Source organism: Harpegnathos saltator, unplaced genomic scaffold, assembly GCF_003227715.2.
Source record: "Harpegnathos saltator strain DR-91 unplaced genomic scaffold, Hsal_v8.6 scaffold652, whole genome shotgun sequence".
Classification (NCBI taxonomy): Eukaryota; Metazoa; Arthropoda; class Insecta; order Hymenoptera; family Formicidae; genus Harpegnathos; species Harpegnathos saltator.
The window spans coordinates 120,167-137,174 of NW_020230485.1; the positions used below are offsets into that span (position 1 = coordinate 120,167).

The window sequence follows — 17,008 nt, forward strand, 5'->3', positions numbered from 1 at the left end:
ACCCATAACAACACAAAAATTATCCCCCTGTCCCCTTTTGTTTGGGACGTAACGTAATGGATGCGATTGTCATATTATATACGGTTTTAACGTTTTCGCATTAAGCATTTCGTTCCGCTTGTAAAATATTGCAGGATACTAATTATACATCATTATTTTCCCGACCAGTCAGTGAAGCCCGAGTTGGTCGCATTCTCCCATTCAAATGCGGTAAATTGGGGAATTGGTGGAACACACACACACACACACATACACACACAGACGTATACGGACAGCTGTAACATTCAGTACAAAGCTATCATAATATTTTCTAACCGTACGCATCCCTTCGTAGATATTGACATAAGGTTACAACTGTGACAAATTCTAATAACCTAGATGCACATATTAAACTGTTATGTCGGTCTGCGTGCGACGGCTTCCGGCGTGACGGCAGATTCCGATCGTCTATTTTTCTCTCTAGCGGTGTCGCGACGTTACGCGACAAATCTCGTCCGATATTTTTGCCGTAGCTTATACAGGTATAGAAACAACGCTCTCATATGTCAGCTGTTAGCCGGCGCACACGTTACGAGCATTTTGATTTTGACGTTCGTCGCGTATGCATTCCACGTTGTCTCGATACAGAAAAAAAAAAAAAAAGTATTTACAATCCCACCAACAGTGCTATATTCATTATCGCGTATATTGTTCATCATTTAGCCGATCTTTCGACGAATGCAGCCGCCTGCGTATACCTGTGTTATCTACGAAATATTTCATGCGTGTAATTTGTGTCGTTTGTAACAATAGACGTGTTCGAAGCACACGTTTAAAAACAGAAAGAAAGAAAAAGAAAGGAAAACAGATCTCGCCAGAGACAAAAGTTGATAATTTTCGTGTGCGAAATTTTCTCTGACCGAACACACGCGGAATAAAGGATAATTAGGTATACTTGACAACTATGTATCTCGTTGAATGTTCCAAACTGTATTTGCGTTCGCTTTGGAACTTGCTTACCACAACATCGACAGCTAGTTGCTCGTATTATGAATTCGCTAGGCGGGTGACTGGAGGTCTTTAGTTGTAACGGCACAAATGTTTCTCCCTCGTGATTTTATACTCCCTTAACGAACACATCGCGTGATATGTTACCCGAGCCGATTATAACCCGCTGCGTCTTTTTCTAATCTCCGCTCGGTGTACGTTTCATCGCTGTCGCGTTTGTAACACGCTCGTAATAAACTCCCTGCATTTCGCTACGATTCGTCCGTGCAAGATTGTACATTATAGTACATTGTGTTGCGCAGTTACGTCCTATTGCTATATTTGTCGCATGTCTCTCGACTCTCTCTCTCTCTCTCTCTCTCCCTCTCTCTCTCTCTCTCAGACGTAATATATGCACACAACCATGATTATATCCCCGCGCCACAGACAATACATATACAAGGTGTCTGGCAAGGTGGACACGATACCCATCGTGCTTGTAGATTAGGCCCGACAAAAATGTCCTCTACCACTCTTTGCAAATGATCGCGTGAGCGCGCGCGATGCGGTCACCACGTAATTTTGAGTTATTAATTAGAGAAGATTGGTGAATAATCGTGCGCTGATGTGATAAATGAACGATGATGACGATTGCGCGCTTGTAGATCAAGTCAAGCTGAACAAAGGAGAAGGCTATTCTGTCTTTTATTTCTTACCAATTGGCGAACGGCGAGCGGGGAAATTGCCAGCCAACTTATGTCAACTTATACTCTAAGGAAAAAAAACGAAGAATAATTTGTATCTTTCCACATTATACTTATTCATTTTGTAATATATTCATTTTTCTAAGATAATATTCATATTCATTTTTGTAAAATAATAATCTGTGAAAACAACTAAAACGGAGTATGGCAAAAACGAATACAGGTGCGATATAAGGGTTAAATGCCAGTTTAAATTTAAAAGCTTGACCGTTTAAAAACCACGCGATTTAATTGAATAATTTAATTAAATACAACGGCAAATGAAGACGGCTGAGTTCAATAATGCGCAGCGTGAATGTGGATGCTACGAATATTCCGATAGAAAAATATTAAAGAATATATTTTGATGGGGGATTGACGGATTGCTGTCCGACGTCACGTATGTGGATAGTGAGAAATTAGCCTAACGCGTAACGTCGACCATTCTATAGAACTGATATAATTAATAGGAGGTGGCAACTGACAGGTAATTCGGGCTATTTCCATGCTTCGAGCGCTCACCGGTGATCATAAACAGACGTTTGTACGCGTAGCGTGTAAATTGCAAATCAACGTCCTAACTTCTCTCGACGACTAATCGCTCCGCGTCCTCGCGTTGTCGAAAGTCGTTCTTTGTTTTACAAAAATATAATTTATCATGTCAACTGTAGCTATTACACTCTTTCCTGTCTTTTAAATTACCTTGAGATAAGATTTCCTACATTCGTGTAGGATACCAAGATTTATTCATGCGGCAAAATGTTCTCAAAGTAACAGACAAAGTGAGGAAGAGAGAGAGAGAGAGAGAGAGAGAGAGAGAGAAAAGAGAAGGAGAGGAGAAAAGAAACGTATGCCCCTTTATCTCTAGTAAAAGTACATCTATTAAAGATATAACGTTGCTTCTGTACTTTTTACCCACTTTACTCCGTCGTGAAACCTATATGAGCGCGATTTTTTCGGTTTTGTATTTTAGCCGACGCGAAACTTTAACCGCCGTCTATACTCGATAACGATAAATCAACGTTCATTCGCATAGTCGTTAGAAATATCGATCCCCTTACCGTCACAAGCAAGCAGCTTTACCGAGCGGGGTAAAGCTGCTTTCTCTTTTTCGTCCTCGACTATTATCCTTTATCGTGCGACGAGATAATTCAAAGCGACTGCTGTATAACTCGCTCCGACGAAGTAATTAGTATAACGAGTAAAAGCCGGGAGTCTGCTGGTTCGTACGACACGATCCGTGCTCTTTTAATAACTACTAATCCGCTAAAAAGCGAAACGGACGGAGAACAAATGAGTTATCTCTAGTAATCGGGACGAGGAACTCGCCGCTGATTTATTCAGTCTTTAATGCGAATATTCAGACTGACACGCAACTTTTATTGCCAGGAGGAAACAAAACGCGCACGATTGTAGTGCACACTTATTTGCGTTTGCATTCGAACCCTCTGATCCACACTCAACCTCGCTGTTAATTAATCGCGTGTGCGTTACAGCGTCCTTTCGGAATAGGGAAATCGAAATTTGTATGCGTATCGCAAATCTGGAGCTAGTAGAAGGTACATTTTTTATCATCGAATCGTGAGAAATTGAATGTAAAAGCATCGATTCATTCAACCTTAGAAGGGATAATCTTGAAAACACACGAATATATATATATATATATAAAACGCGTACCTGGCGCGTGACTGATAACGTTAAAATACCGGGCAGTCGACAATCGTTTGGCATAATAATGTCGAGTTCAAATATGGTCATATTTTGTTATAATTATGCGTTGCTAAGGTAAAGCCCGCTGGACGTTTCAGTAAAAGCGACCAACAACTCGACATGTGTCAGTTATTTGAATGAAGTACATGCTGCGTGACGAGTTGACAGCGAGTCGTACATCGCGAGTCGCATAGCCACCTCTTCGTCCAGTTTTTTTTTTCCGCTCTGTGGAAATGAGAGTCACGTACAAAGATAGTGTATAAATACACACACCTACACGCATGCGCGTATATATATATATATATATATGCATCTGCATGTACATGCAATATATATAGAATGTCTAATTAATTACACAACGACGAATTAACGATACAGTGTTTACGTGCGAGTAGAGTGCATTAAACTGGACAGGAAAGTTATTTATTATCTTAGAGATTTCGCAACAGTTGTTAAAAAATTAATTAATGAAGAAATCAATGAGCGGGAGCGATGAAAAAACGCTGAGACGAGAATTGCAGGTAAAATTTCATCCAAGACGGTTCAGATCACTGTGAGAAATCTCTTAGCGACAACAGACGACGCACGACTGTACTATACGATGGAAATATGTACAATTCAAGGTCTCACGCATGGCCAGCCGTTATAAAAAAAATTATCAACAATATTCATTTATACCAATGTAAATCTACTTTAAAGCATCCATCTTTGTACATACGTACGACGTGCAGTTTCGCTGAAAGCAGCAGGTATCGCTCGTACAATGTACGATAGAGCTCTATGAATAAATTCATAATCAAAGAAAGATTCGCCACGAGGACAATCGCTTAAGCGGTTAATTGGAATAATTAATCGCTTCGTTGTACCTCCTTCTCCTTTGTCTCGCTCCTTTTACCGCGGAAACATGTTATCCTTGTTAGGTTATAGAGGAAGACCAGCCGCTGGGGGGGGAGGGGGAGGTTCCCAATGGGACTTCACATTTCCTGTCTCGCAGAGCACTACTTCCGTCTTGAAGGAAGTCTCTCTTAATCCTCAGAAACATTTCGAATATTCGCGGTCTGATTCGATCGAGATGCAATTAGTTTTGCACGAGAGAAATGTATAGTTTACACAAATGAATGAACGTTCCAAGTTGTCCCAAATCAGTAGCGTTCCGCGAAATCACAATTGTATCATTAAAAATATTTACTATTACTATCTATTATTTTACTGAAAACTTTGCTATCCAACTTTACACTTCACACACTTTTATAATGATTTTAAATGAAACTTAATAACAAATTGATTACGGGAGAAAAACAGCAAATTATTTGTCGAGACGAGATGCTGGATGCTAGATATATCTCGATTAATTGATCACGTCAGTTTTCTTCAGATCGTTGAATAACACTTAGCACGGCAACTCGAAGCTTTCGATCATTCTGTTTATTAACGATTCTGTTTCGAACAGATCCGTAATACATACAGATACAGATGCGTAAAGCATGATGAAATTGTGTACCATTGGTTCGTGCGTATGCATACCACCGATTGTATAATCCTTGTTGTTGCGCAAATTCAGTCGATTTTCTAGACAGTTCGATAACGGATAGCTAATCTCGTGATGCGAAATCTCCTATACACTGTTAATATTAATTTGAATATCTAAATATATTGCACGCGTAAAATATAAAACCTAGGTCAGAAATCACGATCATATATAAAATTTTTCGCTAATAGTTCAGGAAAATATTTTCGGGAAAATAAAATTTTGTCTCTCTCTCTCTCTCTCTCTCTCTCTCTCTCTCTCTCTCTCTGTTTGCCTTTTCTCACTAAATTTGCGTATAAGGCCATAAGTATTCCATAAATAACAGCTATCTTGATGTTACATAACTATTTATTAATCAACAATGAATATATACTTTATCGACGAGTTAATATTAATAAAGACTGACACAATTTCTATCTCGATGACCGTCGAATTTACGGATCTATTCAAATTCCTACATATTTATATCGATCAGATTTACATGTTTTTATTTTCGTCAATTTAGACTTGTTATTATTCGATCACGTTTCTTTCTTCGCACTCGCTGGCGCAAGGCCAGCAGATTAATACAAATTATTTAATAAATTTGAATGAAACAATTCATATTAAATCACGAAAGTAATTACTTGTTTTAGAAAATAATACGGCTTTTTATTTATAAAAAAGTTCAAACTCGCGGAGGCATTCCGCGGTCCCGGGAGCTCTCTCTACACAGCATTGTTGCAGCATTGTTGGTCTGAAATATTAACTGTACAACATTCGAGACGAATAACATAACATTATAAATATTACAAACTTTTAAAAATGTTCCCACTCACTAAATTCTAGATGACGGTTTATATCTTAATTTTGTAACCGAAGAATCTTTTTTTTTTAATATCCTTTACTTTAATTTCCACACATTTGTTAAACACAAATATACGGTAGGATTGAATTTTATTGTATAATGTATGTATGTGTGTATGATAGTTTACAATATCCCAAAAATTGTATTTATTTCCTTAGTCCTTCGATAGCCCCGGACGCTATTCCTCCAATTTGCTGAAGGAATTCAGTGATAAACAGCCACGTGGAATAGATTATAGTATTTTATAGTAGATAACACGCGGAGAAAAATATCAGAAATATCCGATTGTTAATTTTGTTATCCGATCAAAGATCCGATTAAATACACCGGATATTTGATCGGATAACGAAATCAACAATCGGATATTTCGGATATTTTTCTCAGTGCAATAGTATTTTGCGACAAATAAGTTATAGTTTCTGAGAAAAATAAAAAATAAAAAAACAAAAATGGCGAAACAAAAGATTCGATTTAATTGTAACTCCGCGTGACCAACCAAAACCAAATCGAATATATGTTCGCAAGGATTTATTTTATTGATTTGTCCACCGCTGGATTACGCGATTATGAGTTTTCTTTCCATGCAGCGTGTGAAGTATCGCCTACGTTCGTTCGGAATAGCCGGGTTAATATCGAGTAGATATGCGAGCGTTAGCGATCGCCGTTAGTTATCGACGCATCAGTTACATTTTACAACTTCATGTCCGACCGATAGGGGAATTTATTCACTTCCAAAGTGTAAATAAACGGTTAACAGATTAATATAAAAATATTCCCTTTTTTGTCGAACGCAGTGGCAGCACATCGACGGAAGGCGTCATAAGCGGATAACAGTGATTTATTCGCGCGCGCGCGCGCGATTCCAGCGATACAATTTTGTAGAATCGCTGCACACGCGCTTAATTATGTATGCTATCGATCCGCCGAATTGGTCGTAGTACCAATTCAAATATTAAATATTTATGAACTAGTCGTTTGCGTGACCACGCGTGTACGTTATTCATTGAAGTGTTCACCGAAGGAGCGAGAACGATCAATATTTATTAATTTGGTAGCGCGCTATATAACGCGAGCGCGCGCATTTCTCATTGTCACGCGTTAATTGCGCGTAATCGCGATCGCGATGGAGATCCGTGCGCGCTCTCGATGTTGCGGGGAATCGCCTAGCGTATCTCGTTTATTTATGTATATGTTCGGTTCGCGGATTTCGGCGGATAGGCCCTTATAAATATTGACTCACCCCGGGCCGTTACGGGATATGTATTTGCATCTATTTGTAATTTGTACGGAAATTACTTGTGTCGTGTCTCGATCGAAACGAGGCTGTGTCGGATTGTTTCGTAAGGTCGCAAACAAAATCGCGGATCAAATCGACTTCGGCCACCGCCGAGCGCGCCCGTTGAATTCGATTGAGAGGGACGGGGGGGGTGAGGGTGCGAAGGGGAGGGCTCTCTCTCTCTCTCTCTCTCTCTCTGAAAAAGCTCTTTCTGATGTCGATTATCGTTCATTGACTTTATAAATTGAGCTGCAAAACAGGTTAACAGAACTGTGATATTAAGCCGTGTAATTCGGTCGCGACGCATACGCGGTTGCACAGTGTGTTGCAACGTCGGTCTCTCTCTACGTTTACACGATTATTATTTACGTTATTGTCATTCACAGAAACATTCCAAACGTCCTCTTTCCTTCTCCTCCGGAACGTACCGAGGCTAAAAAAAAGCACAGTCGACTCGAAGAAATTTTCTTTGCGGACAATCCGCGTACAATCACTCTCTCTCTTTCTCTCTCTCTCTCTTCCTTTCGCTTCAAAGTACGATCGCAATTAATACTAAAACGAACCGGCTATTTTTTTCACTCGGTCTACCGCAGGCAGATTTCATTCGATGACCGAGTCCGCGGACTGATAACTGTGATTTATTTGGACGAGTAAGTCGGGGCGCTTGTTCAGCGCGTTGATCGCCAGCGTGTCGTACGTTTAATTATATCTACCGTTGAACACGTCGGTTTAACGCTAGCGCGTGCGTCGCGCAGTGGAATTTAACAATGAGAAAATGCTTATTTTCGCATTCTCGTTCCAGCCGTCATGATTGCGTTTCTTCAAAGTAAAAAATATGAGAATGACGCGATCAATATTTATTAAACCGAAAATAAATATGACTGTTTTTCAATGCGGCGCGCGTTCCAATATGCGGCGCGGTTCCGATATGTGGCTTGTATGTATAATCTCAATTTATTTCTGTGCTTCTCGTCGCCGATGCACACGTGGCGCCGCGCGCTAGTCACGATGCGTTTGATTCGTCCGTGCATACATGATCAATTGACCGATGATGGAAACAAAATTTTGCACTGTATGAATTGTTATTGTTTGCGCGCGCGCGTGTGTGTGCTTCAGTTGGACGAATCGCGCGCGCTAATACTCGCTGAAGTAATTGCAAAAACGCGGGGGCTATTGATTCGCGAGTAAACCCGGTAGCCGGGTTATTCTATTTTTCAATCGATATAAAGTCGCATCGAGTTATTAGCAATCATTTATTCGATTCGACCATCCCCTCCGCTGTACGTACGGCGATTTTCGTGAAATCCGACAAAATTTCCTTTCTCCGTTATATTTTTTTCATTTTCAGCGCGGAAACGATATCTTGTGCCGCCAGCGAACTCGTCTACGTCACGGATATTCGAAAAGTCGAAAAGTCGAGTCAGCGACTGCAGAAGAGCCATCACGGGATGATAATTGTCACGTGCCGGTGATGCATCTTACTGAATAGAAACACTCGCGTTCGATCATGCTTGTTCGTTCGACACGCGCGAACAAGATGAAGAGTAAAGTCGCCAGTCCTTCGTACTTGCAAACACGAGCCCCGTGCGTCCGCTGAGCGCGCGCACTTTGATCACATTAAACAAATATCTCGAGTCGCAACAAGTGCCGCAGCACGTCGCGCATCTCGTATCGAGGAATGGCGATCGTTTAGAGGCGCGCCGGCCGGGCGATGTACGGCCGGACCAGATACTCGTTAACAACAATTGATTTCGCGAATAGCGGCTTTATCTCAAATGCGCAGACCCGAAATGTTAGAGCTGTGTAACGGATTACACGGTGGCGTGTCGGCGCGAAACGACGTCGCGTGCTATCACGCGAGCCGCGCACCGCGCGGAGATATCGGTCAAATTATAGCGAATAAAACAAGAAAGCCGGAGAAAGCCCACGTGTCCGGTAAAGAAGATTTTTCGAGAAAAATTCCGAGAGCGACACCTAATAGGTGCACGAAGGTCTGCGCGATTCAATTTCAGCAGACAGCAGATACAAATTTACGCGAGAAACACCATTCAGCGCGACGGGAACGTGGCATTTGCCGCGACACTTTGCACACGCGAGGGAACTTTCAGCTTTCGACTGAACATTTTTGTCTCGGATCATTGTCGACTGGTTGCCGCTATATACCGTATAAATGTTTTATATAATACGCAGCGAACGAGTGAGTGAAACGATCAGATATGTAGGACGCGGGAGGAAAATTGTAAACGCCGGGGACTGTTGCCGGTCAGCAAATGTAATTCAAAGTTTAATTCGTTATAGCAATGATTACTTCCCCGTGCAGCTTTGTTCAAGCGTGAACGACAGATCGGATGCGACGCTACGTAATAATACGGTCTACATAGCCGGAGGTAGACGTCACTACGGCTATACAGCGCGCATGTCTGGGGAATAATTTCGATGGAATTTCTAATAGACAAGGAATGCGAATCTAGGTCATTAAATGGAAGGGCTAATCGCACGTAATTGACGCGAGCAACGTTATTGTCCGTTACATTCTTAGTCAATTTGCGAAAAGGATGTTCCGGTAAATTATTATTACTGCACCCCGCGCGAATCTGTCACTCGAGGCTCAGCGCAGGGAGTATTTTTATCTCAACGAGGCGGGAACAGCATTTTGCATTATGCGGTTGAGATCGCACCAAATCGGTGATTTCTCTCTCACTCTCGCTTATTGTCACGGCTTAAGCGGATCGGCGATGACGATCAGCTGCTCAGCGATAGGTAAATTTCCGCGCGGAAACGATAGGGCTGGGCGGGATAGCAGAGTAGAGTATAGTAGGTTAGGATAGTAGAAGCTGCAGGGAGAGGAGCCGGGAAAAGCGCCACGAAGCAGCAACATCGACCTCAGACGAAAACGTCCATTTTGTTATTTATTTCAATTTCTCGCTCGTTTTGACATCATGAGAAGTAACTTCTGTTCTCTTTGTTTGTTAATAATTGCTTTTTAATAAACAACAGTTGACGATTGAAACCTTTCGAGTGACTTTAACCCTTTAACGCCCGATTTTTTTATAAGTGTTTTAAGAATGAAATTTAAGTTTTTTTTTTTTGAACTGAGATTATAAGTGGTGATAACCAAAAAAAATATCAGAATTTTATATCTACGAAAAACTACCTTTCCAATGTAAAGTAATGTAAAGTAAAATGTAAAGTAATAATCCACTTCTGAAGGAATAAATTTGTATTTTTTTTTTTTGTAAATATAACGGTAAAAATGATAAACATTGACACACTCAGAGATGGTTATCCAGATGGAAAAACCGTGAAGAAACAATTACACGAAGAATCAGCATCAATCGTTTACTTCTGAATAAACGAGTACATGAAGTTTCCGCGTTTCGTTAGTTTGGTTTTTTATCGTTCGTTTTTTGTTCATTGGTAAATATGACTTGGATCCTAAAGCATACACGGAATGAGCAACCTATACAGAGAAAAATAAAGGGTAATCTACACGACATAACTCTAATCAGTCAGCTTGACATTTTTGAGCTAAAACTTTACTATATTTGTGAGTGAAATTTATCATTCAGAGCGTCAAGCTTACTATTTCAGAAGAATATCTTATGGATCACCATTTGGACAGTCAATCGTCCCTTCATTTTTCGCCGCATAAAAAAAATGTAAGTCACACAGGAGGTTTCACGAAAATAGATTGATTTCTTGATTTTCGTGTCCACTATATTGGATTCGCCATTTTTGAATTTTCCATCCCTTTAATTTTACATTTTAAATTAATTTTACATTTTACATTTTACATTTTAAATAAATATTACGTACAAAATTATTAACAGATACCAATCTTCATTCATTTATAGTGCGCTTCTAGATGTCAGTAACAATGCTAACGATGCCTACTTGGAATTTGACGAAACATGTTATCATTAAAAAACTGAGCTAAACACAGACTAAACCGAATCTACATGTACCATTTTTTAGAAGAAGAATTCACCTTTACAGTGGTGCGGAGATAACGAAAATATCTCCTTTTTTCACTAAGTTATGGATTCTTAAATCCGCGTTTCTGGCAACTGTTGGTTACGAAAGTTAGTGTATAGTTACCAGTAGGCGTTAAAGGGTTAATCTGTCGCATGTACGCATGTTGCGCGGAGAACGGCCGAAATTTTAACGCGCGACTCAGTCTGCTGTTGTTAATCGGGATAAACGAAGTTATATCCCGTGGCGCGTTGTTACTTTGATCGTCACCAGGGTGCTGCTAGAAGCAGGCGCAAACCGCGATACATGACGTATGCACGTACCCGAGTTTTCCCACTTGATGCGAATTATGCCGCAAGTGTATACACGCGCGGAAGTGAAGCGTAAAATTATCTCAGGCAGCACTCCACAATTCTGGTTCCACGTTGGGATCCGCTACGCACAAAAGCACGTTGCGTATCTATCAGCTGGCAGGCATGTAGTTGTTCGCTTAGTTATCGCTTAGACGGTGCGTCGTACTCGGCTCACCCCGTGCTGCGCGCCGGTCTCATTATCGCAATTGCTAATCGTTTAACTTGAAAGTCCCTCTCTGTGAATTCAATAGATCTTCTAGAATTCAATAGATCTGTTTTAAACCGGGGGGGGGGGGAGATCACCGCTTGTACCCGCCAACAGGCTGATACTCTTCCGAGCGAAATTTCATCAGAATTTCGAATGCTCGATCGCGAAAAGCGAAGGCTGACGACGGAGACAGACGGAGATTCCGTTAGATCCTGGCCAGAGCGTTACTAACAGTCCAACCGTTCCAACCGTTTGAACGACGCATTAGGGCAAAAGAGACCCTGTACTGGCCAGGGAGCTGGACGAATCGTTCTGCGACAGTACTTGGCCACGTGCCGCGAAGGAGACGAAGAATATTATTATTGTACCTTGCGCTGGGAAATTCTTCCTCGTGTGTGATTTAGTCACCAGACCTAATCCCTAGGTAGAAAATTACCAGGTTGTAGAGATGTGCGAGCTATTCGAATTCCTATGATTCGAATCCGAATAATTGGAAAATTTCGAATCGAAGATTCAATTACGAATAAAATATATTAACGTGCATTATATTTACATGCATCAGGTACAAAACGAGCCATCTGGGCCTGTATATTTGAACCCTTAACTTGTAATTAACCCTCAACTTATAATTAATAACTTAATTATAAATTACTTTAAATATTTAAATATATATTTTACTGTAAGATGATATTACAATATCAATATCCCCTTTCATATTAAAATCTTCCATCATTATGTGCATGTTTAATAGTCGTGTTAAATTTTTTAATGATTCGATTCAATTCGAATTCGAATTAAAAAAATGAGATTCGATTCGATCGACATAAAAATTCTTGATTCGCACATCTCTACCAGGTTCTGTTCTAATCGCTCCACAGCCATTATTCGGCCGATACACACGTTTCAAAACAATGGATGGAGTCTCCGATAAAGTCTCGGAGGACTTTGTCAACTGAAAATCGCCAAGTTTCTTTCCGCGAAAAAATTTGATAGCTGCCAGATAGATAGATGGGACAGAGTCGTGGACAATGATAGGGAATTATTTCGAACATTGAACTTGTATTTGGTTTCGGTGAAAAAACTTGGAGTTTTGTGCGAGAAATAATTTGCACATATTTATGTACGTACACACACACACACACACACAAATACACGTACACGCGCGCGCGATACAGCTGCCTTCGCTGCAAACGTGATAATCTGGGCGACGGCATTGTGTGCCACGATCGTTGTGAAACAATGTCAGAAAGTGGCGAAGACTCTACAGTTTGCACTCGAAAGTTTTCGAACTTGGCACAAATTATATCGTGACAGGGGGCGAACGTGCGAAGACGAGAGACTCGTGGTCGTTTCCCGCGGCGTTTCGCAATTATCGCTTTCCCTCGCGAAATTTACAACGGAAAATCTTATCGCGCAAACCTGCGAGCGATTAATGAACGTAAGCTGCGGCGGGCGGGATCATGAACCCGGTACCATGGAAATGTACTTAACTTGCGCGTCAAGATGTGAGACGCTGCTCCTAATGCGCTCTGTTTTACAATAATAGCGCATTTCGATGGCGTTGTTTAGCAGGGACGGAGATGTAACTGGGAACTTGGTGTTACATAAAGGTCTACTTATTCAGATTATACGACGATTATATACCGTTCCTCGCGATTCATTAATTAATAATGACTCTACAGTGTTACCGTACCACTCTCTAAAAGTGAATCAGTGCGTAATCGCTGATTGAGCGCAGTGAGTTTCACCGATTCACTTTTAGAGAGCATGTTAGCCGTACCATAAAGCAACGATCATGCTTCAGTGACAAAAATAAAATCGTGATATCAAATATCATTAATTTATCTTGCAGTAGCTCTTGTCTTCGGAAATATTCGTCACTGCTGTAACAATCGTAATGTTACAATAATTAATCCAGATGAGCTTCATCTCATTAGCTATATATTTTAGTGACTTTATTAATTGATCCCGGATCCTAATTTTCCGCATATTTTTCCGCAATGATACAGTCGGATTGCGGACGACGAGAGATAAGAATTAAAAATGCACGAATCGTGCGCTCATTTTTACCGCGAAACGAAGTAACGTCTGAAATATTGTTTCGATATCAGATATTATTTTGGTATCGATGCTTCGCGATGGCCGCGTTGCACTTTGGAAAGAGCGGCACGTGATCCCCAACTTGTAACGAAGTTTTCCTACTTGCCACAAATCAGACCGTTATCGTATCTTAAGCACGGACACGCCCGCACCTTCGCTGTCGTCTCCCGCGGCGCCTCGCAATTGTTTCCTTGTAGGATTTATGGCAGAATCACAAATTATCTCGCGGTGAACTTTGATATTGAATTAAAATATCGAAAATGGCGTTCGCGCGTTATATACATATGTACACAGATTTTTCACAGCGTGGAATTCGGATAGTCTGTTGGAAAGGCCTCTGTATTTTCTGTTTTTTTTTTCTTTTTTATTATATAAAACGTATCGCACCGAACAGACTTTATTCCGAACGATTAATATTCCATTCCGCGATAAACCGCAAACGATCGTAGCTAAAGGATTGTTATATCGAGGAAGTTCGACCAGATGACGCAGTTGAATCATTGGGAATTACTAACGTTCTTTTAATACTCAAAATAAGTAATTAGATAAGTAAATAAGCGAAAATAATAAATAAATAAATAAATAAGTAAAAAAGGGCCAATTCATCACCAATTCACCACCAGTCTTAAATTTCCGTAAGGGTAGAGCGGGGCGAAATAGTAACGAAGCGGCGTTTTATACAGCACTCTCGTATCCTGCTCGCCGTCCAGTCTTCTATTAAGTTAAATTATCGTAGCGCGAACTCACTCTATGTATTAATCCCTTGTAAAAGCCGAGCAGGTAGCGGACAAACTTGGCTGCCGGTGCGGCGACAAGAGACAAGTATATTTGACTGACGAATAGAATAGACCGTAGGCTTTTTTACAACGGAACGTAGTAACGCCATAAAGCAATACCGTTATAATATTCCATTTTCATGCCAAGAGTATCGATTTGTTGTGTGTGTGTGTATGTGTGTGTGCGTGCAGCCGGGATTTCAGATAATTTTCTGCTTTTATAAAGATCGGGAGGGGGTATCGTTAGTATAAGCAAATTAATCGCAACACGTATCGCACGCGAAGGCAATATTCGGAATGCGTCACGAGCGATGCACGGGATATGCAATATAAATCGATGTACAATCTAACACAGTTGGTAGAAAAAAAATTTACAAGCTTTTTTACAGCTCGTCTCGATTTTATTTAACAATATTATCGGAGCGTAAATTGAAGCAAATTCGATGACATATGGCGTAACGATGTAAAGTTGGTTTGCTTTGTCGCATTTACTTATATTCGCCGTGCACGAATATAAACGAGAACATCCTTCGTATTATTATGCTTTGCGGAACACGCGATATTCGTACAAATCGAGATCCGTAAATTCGCATGTTGGATCGGAAAGAAGGTAATCTCAGCTCGAAATTGGAGCCGATTTATCGGTACTTAGAAACAACTGCACTCGGCAATGTCACCATTGTGATGTAAGCCATTGTTTTCTATAATCTTCGCTCATTTTTCGGGTAGCTGCATAATTCCTCTCGCGTAAAACTCGGCCATTTTTCTCAGCTAAGAACTGCTGAAGATTTTTGCCGAAGGTTTTTGCAGTCCTCCAAAAAGAAGTGAATGCCTTACTCTTAAAGAAGTTCTACAAGCACCGGAACAAGTAGTAATCCGAAGGAGCAATGTCTAGAGAATATATATTGGTTGGGATAGAATATCCCAGCCAAGTTGCCATATTTTTTCCCGGCTGGTCAAAGAAAGATGAGGTCTAATGTGAAATTTGGTCCTAATGAGGGGGTGGGGGAGGGGGATAAAACACCCTTTCTATTCACCAGTGCTGAGCGTTTTTCTACAATGACTTCGTCCAATTGAGCACATCAATGAAAATAGGTTTATTTTGGTATATATAATAAAATATACTGAAGCTATATATTTATTGGAAAAATAATAATAATAAAATACGACACTACTTTCCTTCCAATCTAATATTTGAGCGAACTTTCGGTTAATAGACTAATGAACAACTGAGGAATATTAAAATCGACAATTAATTGTCGCAATTACTACATGCTGCATAATCATTTCATGATATATAGAGAGAAAAAGAGGGGGGAGAAGATCTCGTTATTGATTCGATTATTTTATGTATCGGTCGAACGTTTCAACAAAATGGTTAAAAACCTGGCTGATGGAACCAACAAATTATATTGCAGTGTTCCAATGGTCTATTACGCAATTAAAAGGGATGCGGACACGTTGACATTGTTACTACGTACCATCACTTCCAAGCAAATGATACATCGTGATGCATAATTCCTCTGATTTTTATTTCAGGATGGAGCATATGTACAAAAAAGTGATATGGACGGTCTGGGCCTCTGTCCGTACGACCCGCGACACAATAGCACAGCAGTCTTCGCCGGTAAGTTTCCACATTTACAACCGAGTAAATATTAATATATCATAACAAATATCTCAGAGAACAAAATTTTCACCGCCGTGAATTAAAGTCTTTAAAGAGAATTTAATTTACGACGCGCCGTTAAATTCTCAAAAAAGAGAAGAACTTCCCGTGTAAGCCCGTGAATTCAATCGATTTGTTGTCGATTTATATAAATTTATATGATTAGTAGAAACAACACGAAATCGTTCCTCTCCTTCCCTCCTTCTTAATGTTTGGAAAAAGTTTAATCATGTAACCAGGAATTTGTTCTCTGATATATTCGGTACACATTAGAATAAAATTCTAGCCGTAGCTGAGTCTCGACTAAAATAATTGACATTCATGAGGAATTTTACTCTTCGAAATATTATTAAAACCCCGGGGAGAATCTAATTTTTAGTTATCGGCGTCATCGCGTCGTTTAACTTCTTGAAGGATGGATTTGTCAAAATCAAAAGAGAATTATTCGAAAATAAATGCATTTCTTTTAGTTCGGAAAATTTCGTCGGCCATATCGCCGCGTATTATCGGAACGTTTTCGCGCGAAATCTGTCCCGCTCCGCGCTGGCAGGATCAAAATCCATGCGCGTACGTGGAAAATATTTATCGAGTAAATTTTTATTACATTCTGAAACATGTGCCATGCACTGAACCGACACCAGATTTGACAGACGACGCGTGGCTTTGACGACACAAAGTGCCACTCGAGAGATCCGATCGCTCTACAACGAATGGAGTTCGCTTGCGAGAACGAGGAGCTTCAACGCGCGTATCACGAGTCCTTGTGCATTCCACAGAAACGATTCCTCCGCTGCACACAATTGAGATATATTCGCGCACTATTTCGAGTCCTGCCAGTGTAATAAATATGCACAAATACT

At 40.4% G+C, this 17,008-nt stretch overlaps 1 protein-coding gene across 1 annotated transcript in view; it reads left to right on the top strand.

Annotated features, from left to right (window-relative positions):
- LOC105186582 (semaphorin-1A) overlaps window positions 1–17,008 on the top strand; it is an 89,425-nt gene that overhangs the window by 62,388 nt on the left and 10,029 nt on the right. Inside the window, exon 5 of the mRNA XM_025304853.1 lies at window positions 16,019–16,106. Within this exon, the coding sequence (XP_025160638.1) occupies window positions 16,019–16,106 (88 nt within the window). The remainder of the gene's footprint in view (window positions 1–16,018; window positions 16,107–17,008) is intronic.